At 42.2% G+C, this 14,985-nt stretch overlaps 1 protein-coding gene across 3 annotated transcripts in view; it reads right to left on the bottom strand.

Annotated features, from left to right (window-relative positions):
* Positions 1-1,029: 1,029 nt before the first annotated feature.
* ldlrap1b (low density lipoprotein receptor adaptor protein 1b) overlaps positions 1,030-14,985 on the bottom strand; it is a 34,097-nt gene continuing 20,141 nt past the window's right edge. For 2 of the 3 annotated variants that reach the window (XM_038728364.1, XM_038728366.1), the window contains 5 exons: positions 13,821-13,893; positions 9,162-9,257; positions 6,596-6,729; positions 6,163-6,197; positions 1,030-2,521 (listed from right to left, as the gene is read on the bottom strand). In XM_038728364.1, the coding sequence (XP_038584292.1) occupies positions 2,377-2,521; positions 6,163-6,197; positions 6,596-6,729; positions 9,162-9,257; positions 13,821-13,893 (483 nt within the window). In that variant the 3' untranslated portion in view covers positions 1,030-2,376. The remainder of the gene's footprint in view (positions 2,522-6,162; positions 6,198-6,595; positions 6,730-9,161; positions 9,258-13,820; positions 13,894-14,985) is intronic. The other variant, XM_038728365.1, reaches the window with a different exon arrangement.

The following is a 14,985-nucleotide window of genomic DNA, read 5'->3' as shown; positions in this document are numbered from 1 at the left end:
GAACTGTTTAAATGGTTAAAACATTTAGGAAGTAGCAGAATGTTTTTTTTCCTGCAGAGTTCAAAGGAATACCAGATGGCAACTGGCCCTGAGTCTGAACTATGGGAGAGGTCAGACTCGTGATTGGATAGATTAATTTAGTATCGACTGTCATGTTCTACTCAGTGTGGACGAATACATCGATAAAATGAAGGTCTGCCAGATGGATGAGGAGTAACTAACTCCTGACAACGAGGCTGAGGAGGAGTCTAAATATTGTTCTGATGCCGCAGGCTCAGCCGCTCCTCTGACGGCATTTCAAACATGCCTGACGGAGCAGCAGCTCTGCTGGTGTTGAAGACACTACTGGCTCAGCTGAAGAGGAACCATGCTGTCAGCTAAGATGCAGCCCGTAACGGTCCAGCTGAGGAGATATCAGCCGCTGATGGGTCACCTGATGAAGCACCTGGCATGCACCTGCTAAAGTGAAGAAGAGTCGACTGAAGAGAATCCCGAGGATGAATTGATTGTTTGTCAATAATAACACTAATAAACTGACAGAACAGCTATTAATCTTCCAAATTGTAAAACAACAACAGGATCTCATGTGCCTGTTTGTGCATATCTTTCATTTATGTTTGCTGAACTGGTGTTAAACATGTACATATACAGCAAATAAAGAAGCACAAAAGGCAGTTCAAGTTTAAGAACATAATTTAAGATCTGCATTGCCTTAATCCCTATGTGAATACTGTGTGAGAATATCTGACATTTTACTTGAAAAATTAAACATGAACTATCAGAGTAGTTGCTGATTAATTTAATCTTCATCGCCATTTAATTACCTTTTTAGGTCTAATTTCATTGGTTCAATACAGTTTCAAACAAATGTTCACTGTTAAAAGTGCTTCTTCCAAGCTTGTACACTGGTTGCACTGAGACTAAAGATGCAAGAAACTCACAAAGAGGTAACAGTGATACCATGATGCTTTTGGAGTAAGCGGTATATCTGGCAAATCTGATTCTGGAATAAACATCACACATACTCTGTTTCACTTTGATTGAAATTTATGTTATTTAATGAATTAAATTAAATTCATACACAAACAAACTGCAAAAATAACACTGGGAACACTCCCCGGGAAAAAAATAATAAACTAGCAAAGTCAACGCAACAATATAATTTAACATACAGCGGTACAGTGCCGCTATAACACATTCACACCCTTGGACTTCATGTTTTATTGCTCCAACACTGAATCACAGTTGATTAATGAAACTTACTGACATGGTCAAAAAAAAAGAGACTGTATTGTTGAAGTGAAGACAAAACAACTCTGGACTTCCCTTCCCATCAAAGTCTTGTCAATGAGCCAGAGTGGGAAACATGACTGGCTTTCTTTGAAATGTGGTGATATAGGGGGCTTCACAGTTCTCTACAACGTTGGGAAATCTTGAGATGTACAAGACTGTAGTCAACATCACAGTGAATACAACATCAGGAATGCTCCTGTGATTCTAAGTTGTAAAACAATAAAGCATGAACCAGTCCAAGTGGGAGTTTGAATAGAGGCACTGTATATAAGCCTGGAAAATAAGTTTGATGCGTATGGACATTAAAATTCCCTTATATGAAATATGTGCTTTTTAAAAATGGATGAATGTTGAGTGCAAAAATAGATTTTGCAATAGAAAAAAAAAAAAAAGATTGTCATTTTGTTCTTTTTCACTTTCACACAAACACTCTTTGATCAAAACATACACACAATTTTTTTTTAAAGCTTAGCCCAGAAAAAGGCTGAATTCTTGAAGCACATAGGTAGTAACTTTATGGGAACTGGTTCATTGCTGACTTTTCCCTCTAATCCAGTTTCTCCATCTCTAAGTAAATCAAATATGTGACAGTACCCTTGATGACCTTTCCCTTGATGAGCTGTTCCAAACGTAACTCACGTCATAGTTCTCATATCTCACCTTGTACATTTATATACTATACATCCGCACACATACACAAACATACACTTTCTTTAACACAATGTACACAAGCACATACCACAAACACATTACAAACAGTGAACAGGTAAACATACACAAAAAAGGAAGTAATACACTGACTGTAACAAACATTAAATGACTGCATGTTTTTTCATAGAAAAGGGATAAATTGGTTTGTATTGCTTTGGCCTTTTCGTGAGAACCCTGCTCATGTTGTCCTTCTGTGGTTGTGTGGATCCAGGAGCATCAGAGAGCCACTAGACAGCAGCACTGAGAGGACTTGGCAGCAAGGAGAAGACGGGAAACCTTACTGATGCCATAAATGTTCGTTTTGTCACTTCTCCAGTTTCCACCATTTCCCCTCGTCTTTCTCCGTTTTCCCTTCTTGGCAGAGGCTTCACATTAGAACCCAAAAGTGTCTTTTTGTGCAGGGAACTCTGAGTCCTCTTGGTCCCATTTGCCTGGGGACAGGCACTCTTCAGTGTTGAAGTCCTGAGGGTTTACCCCAATGTCCAGGACCTGGGGGTTAGTGCGAGACTCAGCGAGTCTAGAGGAACAGAGGAAAAGAGACATTTTATTAGCTGCTACGAGGAAACCTGGGTAGTGATCAAGATAACTAATGACAAGATGTTACTAATTACAATTCATTACACAAAAAGCTCGTGAACAACGTTGGGTATAGTGCGTACAGAATTTATGGACATGAACATAGGCTACACAAAAGAACACAGTGGCATCTCTACTTGTAATGAAAAGAATCATAATTTTAAAAAAAGCAAAGCAACATGTGGCAATAAAATGATTCCCTATGTGAGCTATTCATGGCAACGCAACATGAAGCCGCCCTAACACACGTCCAAAACCTTTTTTTAAACACCATGTTAACATGTCAGACCTACATGTCAACACACACACCATCTCTCATCCACTGGCATGCCACTAACAGGGAGCAAATCTGATGGATGTGAGGCGGGGACACACAAAACATTTGTGATGAAGACGTGTACACAGTGGCAGACTACATCAGGTTCTGCGGCAGAGAACCTGCCACATGAAGCTCAGGAGTGGATCAAACTGTGGAATGACATGGAGGAGTTTCTCCCCTTGGTGTCTTGTTAATGGTATGTGGCCTTGAAAGAAAAGGTGAAACTACATGAGTCTTAATCAGCCTGGTTGAACACTGATATCCAGACAGATGAGGCAGAGGCGTGAATAGTGGGTAGACTACAGGAGAATGAGGTGGAAGTCATTAGATCCAGTGAATGACATCGTTACCTGAGTAGGATTCAAAGCTATCCAGACTGCGGCTAGGGGTGCAAAGGAAACATCACAAGTCAGGCAAAAATTAAAGTCGGAACTATTCTGAACAGCTTTGTGATAATGTGAATGGGTTTATATGGCCAGTGTGACTTTTAGTCCAAATCACTATGATTAGAGTTGACCAAAATAAGACATTAGGGTTGACCGTAATTATTATTAGTAAACATGCCTATTTTTCTTCAGTCTTTGCTGGAAAGAAAACATACATACATCATACTGGGGTACATCCCAAGTCTCTTTATTGCATCCATGTTTCCCTCACTTGTGTGTTTTCCTTGCTCTTAAGCTGATGATACACAGAGCAACATTCAGAGCAATCGTACCCGTGTATCATCAGCTTTAGTCCCTCCCACGGGGACGCATGAAGAGACGCAAGGAAACCGCGTAAGGGGAGAAGAAACGAGGAATTGTGTTTTTAGAACTATCAGACGCCCTTTGCTCTGAAGTGTCACATGGAGCGACGTCTGTTTCTGATCACAGATTGATGGAGTCTGTGATCTGTCCTAATACTAAGTAAGGCACAGTCACTGACAGAGCAGCATGTTTTCTAGCAGGAATTAGAGCTTTGGGATGGCCTTCAAGATGGCGGGCCAAAACAACTTCCTGTTAAAGCAAAGATTGAGGAGCGAGGAAATATGAAATAAGACACTTGGGATGTAACCATACTGGACTGTTTCCCACTGTGATCGACAGGCACTTCTAAAGCATCTACAACATGGATCATCTCCGCCAGCAGGTGGCAGTGCAGTCTCTTTGTCACTACTACAACCTTTACCAACTTTAACAAACACCTGCACATGAAGACCAACTTGTGTATTTATACTGTGTCCTACTCAGAAGCATAGGATCATTTCTACTGGTACAATGTGTTTCTATTATTTATTCACTGTTTGCATCTGTATTTATGGATATTCTGTGAATTGATTATTGAATAACCCAGAATATGATCATGGCGTTTAATCTGATATGAAACTCCAGTGATGTTGTGATGCATCAGATCCATCCAATCAGCTGCAGCCTCCAATCAATAACTGATATCCAAAAAGGTGGTGTGTAAAAGACTTCTGTGAAGGCTGCTCTTGTAGCAGAAATAAGAGCTTTGGGAAGAAAAACGGCGAAACAAGAAGACGTCCAGTTCAAGCGAGGATTGAGGTGCAATGAAATATGATATGAGACTTGGGATGAACCCATACTGGACTGTTTCCCCACTGTGATCAACAGGCACTTCATAGGCATCGACATCAGTTATCAACACTCCGCCAGCAGGTGGCAGTGCAGTCTCTCTAATAGCAACACAAACGATCTTCACCTGAATTTATCTGCAGTTCATACTGAAAAGGACAGTGACAAACCGGCTCATCTAAGTGAATTTAATAGTCACTCATCAAAAAATGAAAATGAATTAAACTTAGTAACAGTCACTTCAACCTTCATAATAAAATGTTGGTGCTCCAGTAAGGGAGGGATGTTTTTATGATGCCCACAACTCCCTGGCCTGTTACATGATCTCTATGTTGGGAGGGAGGAGCCCGTGTCTATGATATTTACATACAGGGTACTTTGATCAAATTGAGGAGTGTCACAAGGAAAGTATAAAGAATAAATAAAATACTGTATGGTGCATGTGTCTCTAGAAGTTACACCCTCTGACCCATGGATCTCTGCTGTTTATAGTCTTTTTTTTCCTGAAAGATAGAGCTTACTCAGAAAGAACAGTGATGACAAGGCACATTTATGTTACTCAACTATAAACCATCCCTTAATCCGGAGCTTAATTCAGTCTCACGCAAAACTATGTGTGCCACACACCAACTAGAGATAGAGTGAAGATAAAACAAACACCATCTTTCTGTAACATTTTCATTCACAGAATGAGGAAGTGTCTAATTTTCTCTTCCACTGTGACACCAACATCAACCAGTACAATAAGCTGATCCTGGTGGACAAAGACGTCAACCTTGCTCGCGGGTCCCTGAATTTCCTTCCATTACAGAAATCTACATGTGGATGCATCTCTGCTTATGCTGCGAGCATCCTCATTAATCACAGAGCTGGAGGTTAAGGGCGTCAGGGTGTAATTACAGTGTGTGCAGAAAAATAATCACCTGATAACCGGGCTAAAATGGCCTCTTAGCGCTTGATTACAGAGACCGTGAAGCCTATCCTCCCTTTCACTAAAAGAAAGCGAGAGAATGACCATCAAATTAACAGAGGGAATGAAAAGCAGAGCCAATGGAAATAAACGCACCAACAAAGTGCTGAACAAGTCCCTGTCGTGGTCCGAAACAAACCTCTGTTAACAGTTGCACTTTGCAACCTGCTGCAGACCACCACAACTTATCGGAGTGTGCCATTACACACGCCGATACAGACTAAATTCAAACATTAATCACAGTGGACTCAGTTCTGATTAGTTTGAGGGCATAGACTTTGAACCTGCTAATGCTGAGACCTGACCGCAGATTCTTGTCATTGTGCTTTTATTCTATTACAATGGGAATTTTACACCGCAAAATAAGTTAGTTTGGGTTTGGGATATAAATCATAAACTATGTGTCCCTCAGCCACTTCCACTTGTGATCAGAAGCTTTCTGAGTTCAGGAAATCAGTGTGTGAGCCTGACATGATGGTAAACGGAGCCTACAACAGCAGCATGACTCAGGGCGGATGTCGGATGTGCCCGGGCCTGTAAGCTGAGCCTGTCTCCTGCCTGTGCGAGTGCACCGGGCCGAGCCGAGCAGAGGGAGAGGGAGTGTTTATTACAAGGGCGGCCCAAACCACAGGCGGCTATTTCCAGAACAGCAGCTTGTGTGGCTTTTTAGCAGAGCCCCAGCTTTAGGGAAAACCCAAATCCACACCGATTCTCACCTTGAGAAAGCCTCGTCCAGACCGTCCTCCAACTCCTGCCAGATACAACATAAACATACTGGTTAAAGACAAAAGTGTCGACAGATGATAAGTAAACAATGCTTATTTGTAAGATGTTAATACACTCACTCACACATGCACACAGCCACCCTGTTGCCACTGTTCTCAAGCCTAAAATGAGGTTAATCTAGGCTACTTGCAGCCCACACCCTCTCTAACTATGTGGCCATTTGATGAGTCCAGTTCTGTTCAATAGGCTATTGTCTAAGTCCACATAGAAGCGGTATAACTGTAGAGTTCACTTCTCTGAATATAGTAGGTACAGTACATCACTGGGCTAATTAATCAGTGTTTCCTGCATGGCATTCTTCCCTTCCCATCTTATCAAGCTAAAACAGCTGAAACTCACTGACCAGCCCAACCCTTGTCTTACCCATACAGTATTGTTGTTCTCTGTTTCGTGATTATGCACCATAAAGGGATCCGAGTCGGTCTGCTTTGTTCCTGAGTGGACCAGCGCCACGTTGGCTCCCTCTGCCAAATCCAGAAGTTTTCCCGTGGCTACCTCTGTAATACGAAACACACACACACACACACACATTTAGAAAATGTCCATATAAATGCAACCTTCCACACTCAACGTTTTAGATTACATCCCTAGCCCAGAGACAACAGTGTAATAATATGCTCCAAGTACCCATCTGATTGGATCCTGTAATCATCATACTCCCATGCAACAGAAACAGCAGCATGCACGTCTATGTCCATACCATTTGTAGAGGTCCACTTTTCTTTCTTAAGCCGCTAACGTATCTCAGTGGAACATCACGATGCAGCCATCTGTGTATTGTCACTTTATGATAAGTGAGCACACGGTAACCCCCTGACTTGCACGCTTAACCACGGCGACACCGCTGATCTGTAATGGGATTGGCTCCTAATGGCCTTGCCTCATGATTAATGTGTATCAATAATGCGTGTCAACACTAATTTCTGTCTAGTCTTTAGTCTTAGTAGAACAGTGAAAACTCCATGACACTTCTAATGCTACCACAACTTCACTGTCATGCACGCTCTCCTCAACAGAGAGGCCTTTATTCTGCTGTTATGAAGAAGGCAGTATTGTGTGACTGGGACTATTGTTCAGGGGACTGTTGTAAAGCCCCCTAAATTAAGGTGGAAGTGGGGCTCTGGGAGGAAACACCCAGCTGGCATATTTAACAACAGCTGCAACAATTAGTCGCTAAACTGATCGAAAGACAATTCGTCTGCAAATATTTTTATAACCGGTTTCAGTTTTATTTTGAGCAAAAATGTCAAATATATTGTGTTTTTCTTTGTCAGTTATGATTGTGTTGGACATTTGGCCAGAGAAAGATGTCACTTTGGGCTCTGGGAAATTGTGATGAGCATTTTCACTTTTCTGTTGACATTTTATCTACTGATTAATTCAGAAAATAATAATCGTCAGATGAATCACTTATGAAAATAATTGTTCTAACAGTTAACCCTGTGAAGATGAGTAGATTAAAAGGATGATCAGTTTCATGCAGGCAAAGTCCACTAACAATCAGGGTCACACAGGAAGAAGTGGCATTTATATTTGGTATCCACTGTGAGAGGCCTGGCACCGGGAGGGAGAACTGAAAGGATCATGTCTCGTGAATAAAGCTGACTCACCCCTGACAACACCACTGATCCTGAGACTCCCCCTGACTCAGTGGCATGTCATTTGATCAGCCAAAGTGAAGGGTACACAAATGTAACCTTCCGATAGCTCTTAAGCTCTGCTGTCCCCAATCACTGCCTTAGGGCTAGCGGTGAAAAGCTCTGGCCAGAGAGAAATGCTTGTCCATTTCAAAAGGCACTCAGAAGCTTCTGCCATGTACTACTCCGCAGTACAATTACGTCAATTTGCTTCACAGAAATACAATCCGCTGGCAGCCGAATGACCCCGCCAAATGGTCAGTGGGATAATGTTGGTCCAAAAACGCACACCAAGCCTCTCTGCCACCAGAATCTGTTTCCAAGTCCTACTTTGTTGGGTCTTCTCACTGCGGATCATCCTTGAAACCTGTGTCGGCCATAAAACACTACACATTCAGGGCCACAGCCCCAAATAAAGTGTCAGAACAGATTTAGAGAGATCCCTCTCTGGCTGGAGGCCACCTGGCCAGGCAGAGGTGGGGGCGGGGGTGAGGTTGGGGGGGGGGGGGGGGACTCAGTACAAAGCTGATGTTTTCAGATGTTGCCTGCTAAAAGCAGTGGAGGGATGATGGTACATACAGAGGCCACTGGCATATGAAGTGGGACGGGGAAAAGGTATGCGCAAAACAGAAAGCATTATGAGGAATAAGTGTACACAGCCATTGTGCCACTGGCAACAGGATACTCCTCATCTCATTGTATTTCAGGCTGTGGACAATACATGGAGCTAATAACGCCTTTAGGGTTAAGTTGTCTGGCTCACTGGAGGTCAGCCGCATGTTTAGAAAGCATGTCGTGAGTCTCAAGTCCTGGAATCTTAGTAAATCTGATGAACAATGTGGTCACAGAAAATGTAGGCCTCCTTCCTGCTTTTTACACAAACAATCGTATTCTCTCACAGTTTTAAAACACATTTACAGTTTGTCAATGAGCAACTCTCATTATGATAAAATGTCACGGGGATCGATGAAACAAAATATCTTTTTAATGGCTCTACAACACGCCAATGGGGCTTAATGTTTTCAAATTAAAGACAGCAACATCATTGCCATCATCATCATCCTACATAATCACCTAAAAATATAATTTGCTATTCACTGTAATAATGTTGGTAAGAAAAAATAACCTAGAAAACACTGATTGTTGTCAGATGACATAAAGCCTCAATATAAGCAAACCTTTGACAAGTGGCTGAACACTCCTACTTCCCCTTAGGCTACGACTGCTGTGACATAGAGGGTCAGAGAGAGTGAGAGAGAGAGAAAGACATAATGATGGGTGACATGACTCACCTCCTCCCTTCAGGCTGCCCAGGCTGGCCGAGCTGTCCGACTGGGAGTTGCTGGCTCCCTCTCCGTCTGAACCTGACTTCACTCGCTTCTCTTTTTCTGTGTGGGGAACGGCAGGGGGGTTGAGGAAGACAGAAAGAAAAAAGAGCAGTCTGTGAATCTATGATTCAGGAACCTGTAACCACAGGGTGAGTGCCCTTGACGTGCATCGCTAAAGGAACGGTTTACTTGTCGGCTGAAAATGTGGGTATTAAATGTTTCACTAACCAAGCATATAATGTGTGTAAACAAATTAGCGGCAGTAAATTGGCAGATAAGGTTTAGGCCATTACTCATGCCATCTGCCAGCAGAAACCTAGAGGGCCTGCGAACACTGTAACACGCATCATCGTTCAATACAGCAGTTAGTACAGGAACAGCAGCATTTAAATAGAGTGGGCATAGCATCTGGGTCAGATGGATAATAAGCTCTGCTCGCTCCAAACATGCTCACCTGCTAGGAAGAAGGTTTTCCACACAGTGCAGGTCACCAAGTGCAACTGACAACAGCTTTCACTGTATTTTCTGCTCTCTTAAACTCAAGAGTAGAGTAGAGTAGTTTCAGGGCCCAGATCTATCAAGCATTTCAGAATCATTCCTAGGAATTGCGCAGAAAGTTAAACTAGGACTTAAAAACACTCCTACAGCCGAGTGGGACTTGAGACTAATCTATAAAGCCTCCTACACTGACTTTCAGCAAGGAACAGGACTACTCTTAGGAGCGGGTGAGACGTTGCTGTTTTACACTCAGAGCAGCAAAGTAGAAATCACGATGACATATTGTAAAGCAATTGCAATTCGGATGCCAAAAATATCACTTTATGATGTGTATGTTTTGTGTGCGTGTAGGTAAATAATTAAGGTAACCTACTAATAGGGTTGAACGAGATGCAAAAAAATATTGCGATACGAGTCACGATTTTATGGGAATTTTTTAATTCAACTTTCACAAGAAAACAATTAAATAGAATAAAAATGACGACAATGTGATTTTTGGTCTGTACCAAAAAAGCAAGTTCCCTTACATCTGGAGAATATGATTTGCAGGCCAGGGCATCTCTGCAACAATGCTTGATTTATAATGGTATGTTGCAACACATTTCACCTTTATCATATAATTGCAGCTCACCCGGCTTGGATATTGCACTCGGCCATATTGCAATGTCAATAATATTTTAGTTAATTGTTCAGCCCTACCTACTACGGTTATATATACAAAAATATGATGATAACATGAATTATAAGATAATTACAAATATGCAAATTAGTAAGCTGTAAACAATAAATGCAACCTAAAATAGGAAGTAATTTCACTCAGCTGTGGGAAATAGACCAACCCAACCATATCATTTTACACTTCCTATAATGGTAATGCTGTATCTTGCACATATTTCACAGACACGTTTCAAACCCTCTGTGCACTGTGGTGTGCCGCTCCATGACAAACATGGGATCTTCTCTTCCACTGTCCAATTCATCTTTCAGATACACCCCTTGTTAACTAATGTGTCCAACATGAGGGGGGAAGTTGTTATTTACGCAGTGTCACACAGTCTTGGGAAATTCACTGCATCAATATGACAACAATATATTTCTGTTGTCATATTGTGTATTGTCTTCATTCAAAAATTATAGGCCACTACTATCTGAAATAGAAAAATAATATAATATATACGGCACATAAAATATTTCACCCGTTTTAATTAAGCTGAGATATCCTTCATTATGCAGCTGACATCTAGCCAGGGGGACATGATTGTGTTTAAATAAGTTTTAAATAAGTTTTAGTCTGCTCTCACTGAGGACCCTCATGTGCATTATGAGGCACAGAAGCGCAATCAAAGTTTGATTTATTACTGCTGGAGTTGTTGGCTCTGACAGAATCCGAATCAGAAACAGTTGATATGTAGCTGTATTTTCCTTGTTACAAGTCTAATGTTGTTGGGATCACTTTCTGTAGGGACAGCCTGTTTCTTTCCCCTGTGCACAAGGAAATATTACTCAGTTTTTGTCAAAACAATCTGTCAGTAAGAATATTGTTTCAAAACGTCTCTCCTCACAGAATGTGTCAGCCTGAATGCCATCTCCTGCCTACTTAGGCAGGTTTGGTCTCCTCTGGAGCTCTCCTAGATATCAGCAGAGACAGGAGTGGTTTCCCAAGTTAAGAAAGTTAATAAAATGCTTTAACCCCTAGTCCTCAAAGTAGGACCAAAATGCATCACTCTAAAAACATTTGGCCAGTTAGTAGCAATTTTCTATGGGCCCATATTTCTTTAATGTACAACAACAACTGAGTCTACCTCACAAATGTATACATAAACACCCATCTCTGCCTTAAATAAAATATCACAAGAAAGTCACAAGAAAACATGAGCCTTCTGAGCAAGCGTGATAAGAAGAAGACACCTACTGTAACTCAGGCTTTCAACACTGTGGCTACAGATTAAATATCCATTTCTGTCTATCCTGAAGAGAATTGCCTACAGCAAGGAGGTGTTTTTCTATTTCATCATGCCATCTCCCATGAGCCCAGGTATTTTAGTGATGGCGGTGTTACAAACATTTCCCTGGGCAACTGTCCCCCCCCCCCCATGGCTTTTCCAGTGAGTAGTTCTCAGTCTGACTTGAGCAACTCACTCCTGCTAAACATGGAAGCAACTTAAAGATACACCACTTCAAAGCTAGCTGTGGTGTTTACAGTGAATATTCTATGAACAGAGATGGGAGCTGAAATATACAGAGGAATGTGGGTCAGGAATGTGTGGTGGGCTGTGGAGAACCACTGTGGGTGGTGGAGGAGAGTTTGTAAGAAGCAGAAGCAGAAGCAGCAAACTAGACAGACATACAGTAGATAGACCCCTCTTCCTGCCCTGATCCTCCGGGGGCTTGTAACTTCAATGAAACAGACACGAAAGGATTTTTTCCCCCTCCGTATCTCTCTCTCTTCTTCTCTACCACATGAGAACTACCTCTTCCTTTCCCCTGCATAACCCCTACCAGCTAGGCATCAGTTTTCCTTCATCAGTGACACCGTAGTGAACTAAAAGAAAACAGCTTCGCTAATTAAACGGGTTACTGGGCCCTCATAGAAAATTACGACGAGGAGGGGTGAAGAACAGTGAGAGTAGGAAAGTGCACGCAAGGCTGCAGATTTTAATATTCAACTCATAAATACAATCAACTAAAAGAAGAGGCGTGAGACAAGGAGCCTGTGGCCTTCGTAAAAAAATAAAAAAAATAATCCCTCCCCAAAATGAAAATGTGGCCACATTAAAACATTCCTAAACACCACAGAAGAAGTAGAAGTAGAAGAAGGGGTAGAAATGTGGAGTAAATAAAAAAAAAAAGGCTGCTATGAATTGAATAAATAAGCTCGCCTTCACGTGAAACAGGATCAATGGCACTGAATCTGTCAGGGGGGCTGAGCTCCCACTGACACACGTGCACAATCATTTTCCTTTCTCTCTTACACACTCCCCACCCCATCACCCCTCTGTGCCCCGCCTTTCATGCTCTCTTGCCCTCTCTCCTCATCCACCATCCCCCTCTCTCTCTCTCCTCTTCTTCACCCATCTCGCTCCTTATAATAAAAACAGAAGCGAGCGCTGCGATGGGAAAAGAAAATAACTCGACAGGGAAGGTGAGGTGAAGACGCCAGGTGCTAAACAACACAGACAGCAACAATGGATAATCACAAAATTCAAAGAGCACGTACAAGGCAACACACACATGTAAAGATGAAGAAGATAGCGGGGGGGTGGGGGGTGCAGAGACCAATATTATGTGGCAAGAACTGCTCATTTACTCTGGAGTCATACATGCAGTAAATTACATGCATGTTCTGCTGAGCTGTACAAAAGAATGTGTGTGACACCAGCCTCACACTGCGCTTTGATTACCTGCTGTGTCCACGGTGGAGCCTGAACACGCACTGTCTGCTGATCTCCCTCGCTGAAGTCTACTATTAAAAAGGTGCTAATGCATTTAAGGAGGTTGAACGCTTTTTACAAGTTTTACATAAAAACTGAAAAACATAAAACTAATGAGGAGAAAAAGAGAGTTTTCACAGTAAAGATAAGATATAACCAGGGAAGAACCCAGCTCCCACATTCCTATTCTCACTGTAAGCGAAACAGAGAAGATTTACTCAAGTCACTCCACCTCTGCCCCAGGCTAACCTTAATTCCTCCCTATATCGATACCTACATGAGTCTTTAACCATGACTAAGTTGCCTGTAATAAAGAGGTGTCACTAAACTAAAACAATCTCTCTGCTGTCTGGGCAATGATTTAACCACCACGAGGGGTGGTGGGCTGGTTCAATCAATGGAGACATTCATCTACTGTATGTGTGTGTGTGTAAATGTGCGTGGGTCTGTGAAGGACAACAGTGAATGACAGGAACAGTCGAATAGTGCCCCTCTAGAGGGCGTCAAGGCCGTCACCAGGAAGACACAAGAAAATGTAAATTTCCATGCTGAGAGGGAAAGACAGGATCATTGTTTAGCCACTAAGAAGGAAGGTAAAGGATGTATGCAAGCGGAGAGAATAGCAACAGCAAAGAGAGGAACGTTTTCACTCATCCGTCACACTCCTCTGGTCGTCGGGGGTGACCATGCGTACCTTCCTTGGCAGCCTGCCAGAATTCAAACGCCACTCTGAAAGCCTGAGCCACTGTTAGGGTTACCGCCTGGGCCTGTTGGAAGGAGGCAGAGAGACATAAGAGTGAGACAGTGATAAAGTGAAAGAATAAAAGGATGATGAATAATACTCTGAATAACGCATCTGATATACGGGAGGACAATTCACGAAACTCGAGGAGCTAGGACCCTGATAAAGACAGGAACTGACCACCAACACATGGGGGTTCCTTTACAGACATTTGAAGAGGAGGAAGCGAAACGGGTGAGCTCTATGACAAGTTGTTTATGTAACTGGTAGGATATATGGCCTTTTGGCCAGAGCTAAATTAGTGAGGGGAAGGAAAAGGAGGGAGTGGCTCACTCGTTCTGCAAACCTCCTGGGATGGAGAGAATGCCAGAGAGGGATGAGAGCATCCCCACTCTTCTTGTTCTCACTCCTCGTCTTTTTCCTGACTTAATATTTGGACATTTGCATACATACAAGTGTGGCTCAAAGTGATAGTGGAGTTGTTCTCAGGTTTCTTTGCAACACACTGTATCTGCATAAAGTGCTTTTCCACAGATTGCCAGGAGCAAAGGATGAATCCAATATTTGAATGCAGAATTCTGCACCATAAAGAATCTGTAGTCTATATTTGTAGCTACAGCCTGTAGCCTCATGTCACTATGCATTTATTTATAGGTAACTAATGACATTAAAAGGAGTAATTTAAGATTCTGAGAAATTTGTTTTCTTGCTGAGAGTTAGTAAAATATCAGAACCACTTTCACGTCTATAGAGCTTCGATTGGAAGCAAAGGTGAAAAAAAATCCACCTACCAGCACCTCTAAAGCTCACTAACTGACATGTTTTATCTAAGTTGATTATTCCATACAAAAACCAAAATGCAAAAACAAGTGGTGGTTTTATTAGGGGTTATTGGCGGGGTTTATTTCTTGGCCAGGTGCATGAAGACGCTCAAGTCTCAAGTAACTGAGGTTTCCAGACATCCAGTGGACACTCCAGGAAGTCACTGCTCTCTGCCATAGTCCAGCACATAACCCCCCCCCACAACAGCACAACTTGTTTACATTACGATTGTCATATGAATTAAAACAAGCGAGATACAACGTGTTAATTAGTAAACTTTAGAGCTGCTGGTAGG

The sequence above is a fragment of the Micropterus salmoides genome, unplaced genomic scaffold (genome assembly GCF_014851395.1).
Source record: "Micropterus salmoides isolate LMB-PRFRI ecotype aquatic unplaced genomic scaffold, ASM1485139v1 Ms_hic_scaffold_19, whole genome shotgun sequence".
Classification (NCBI taxonomy): Eukaryota; Metazoa; Chordata; class Actinopteri; order Centrarchiformes; family Centrarchidae; genus Micropterus; species Micropterus salmoides.
This window is presented reverse-complemented; position numbering and strand designations above follow the sequence as displayed.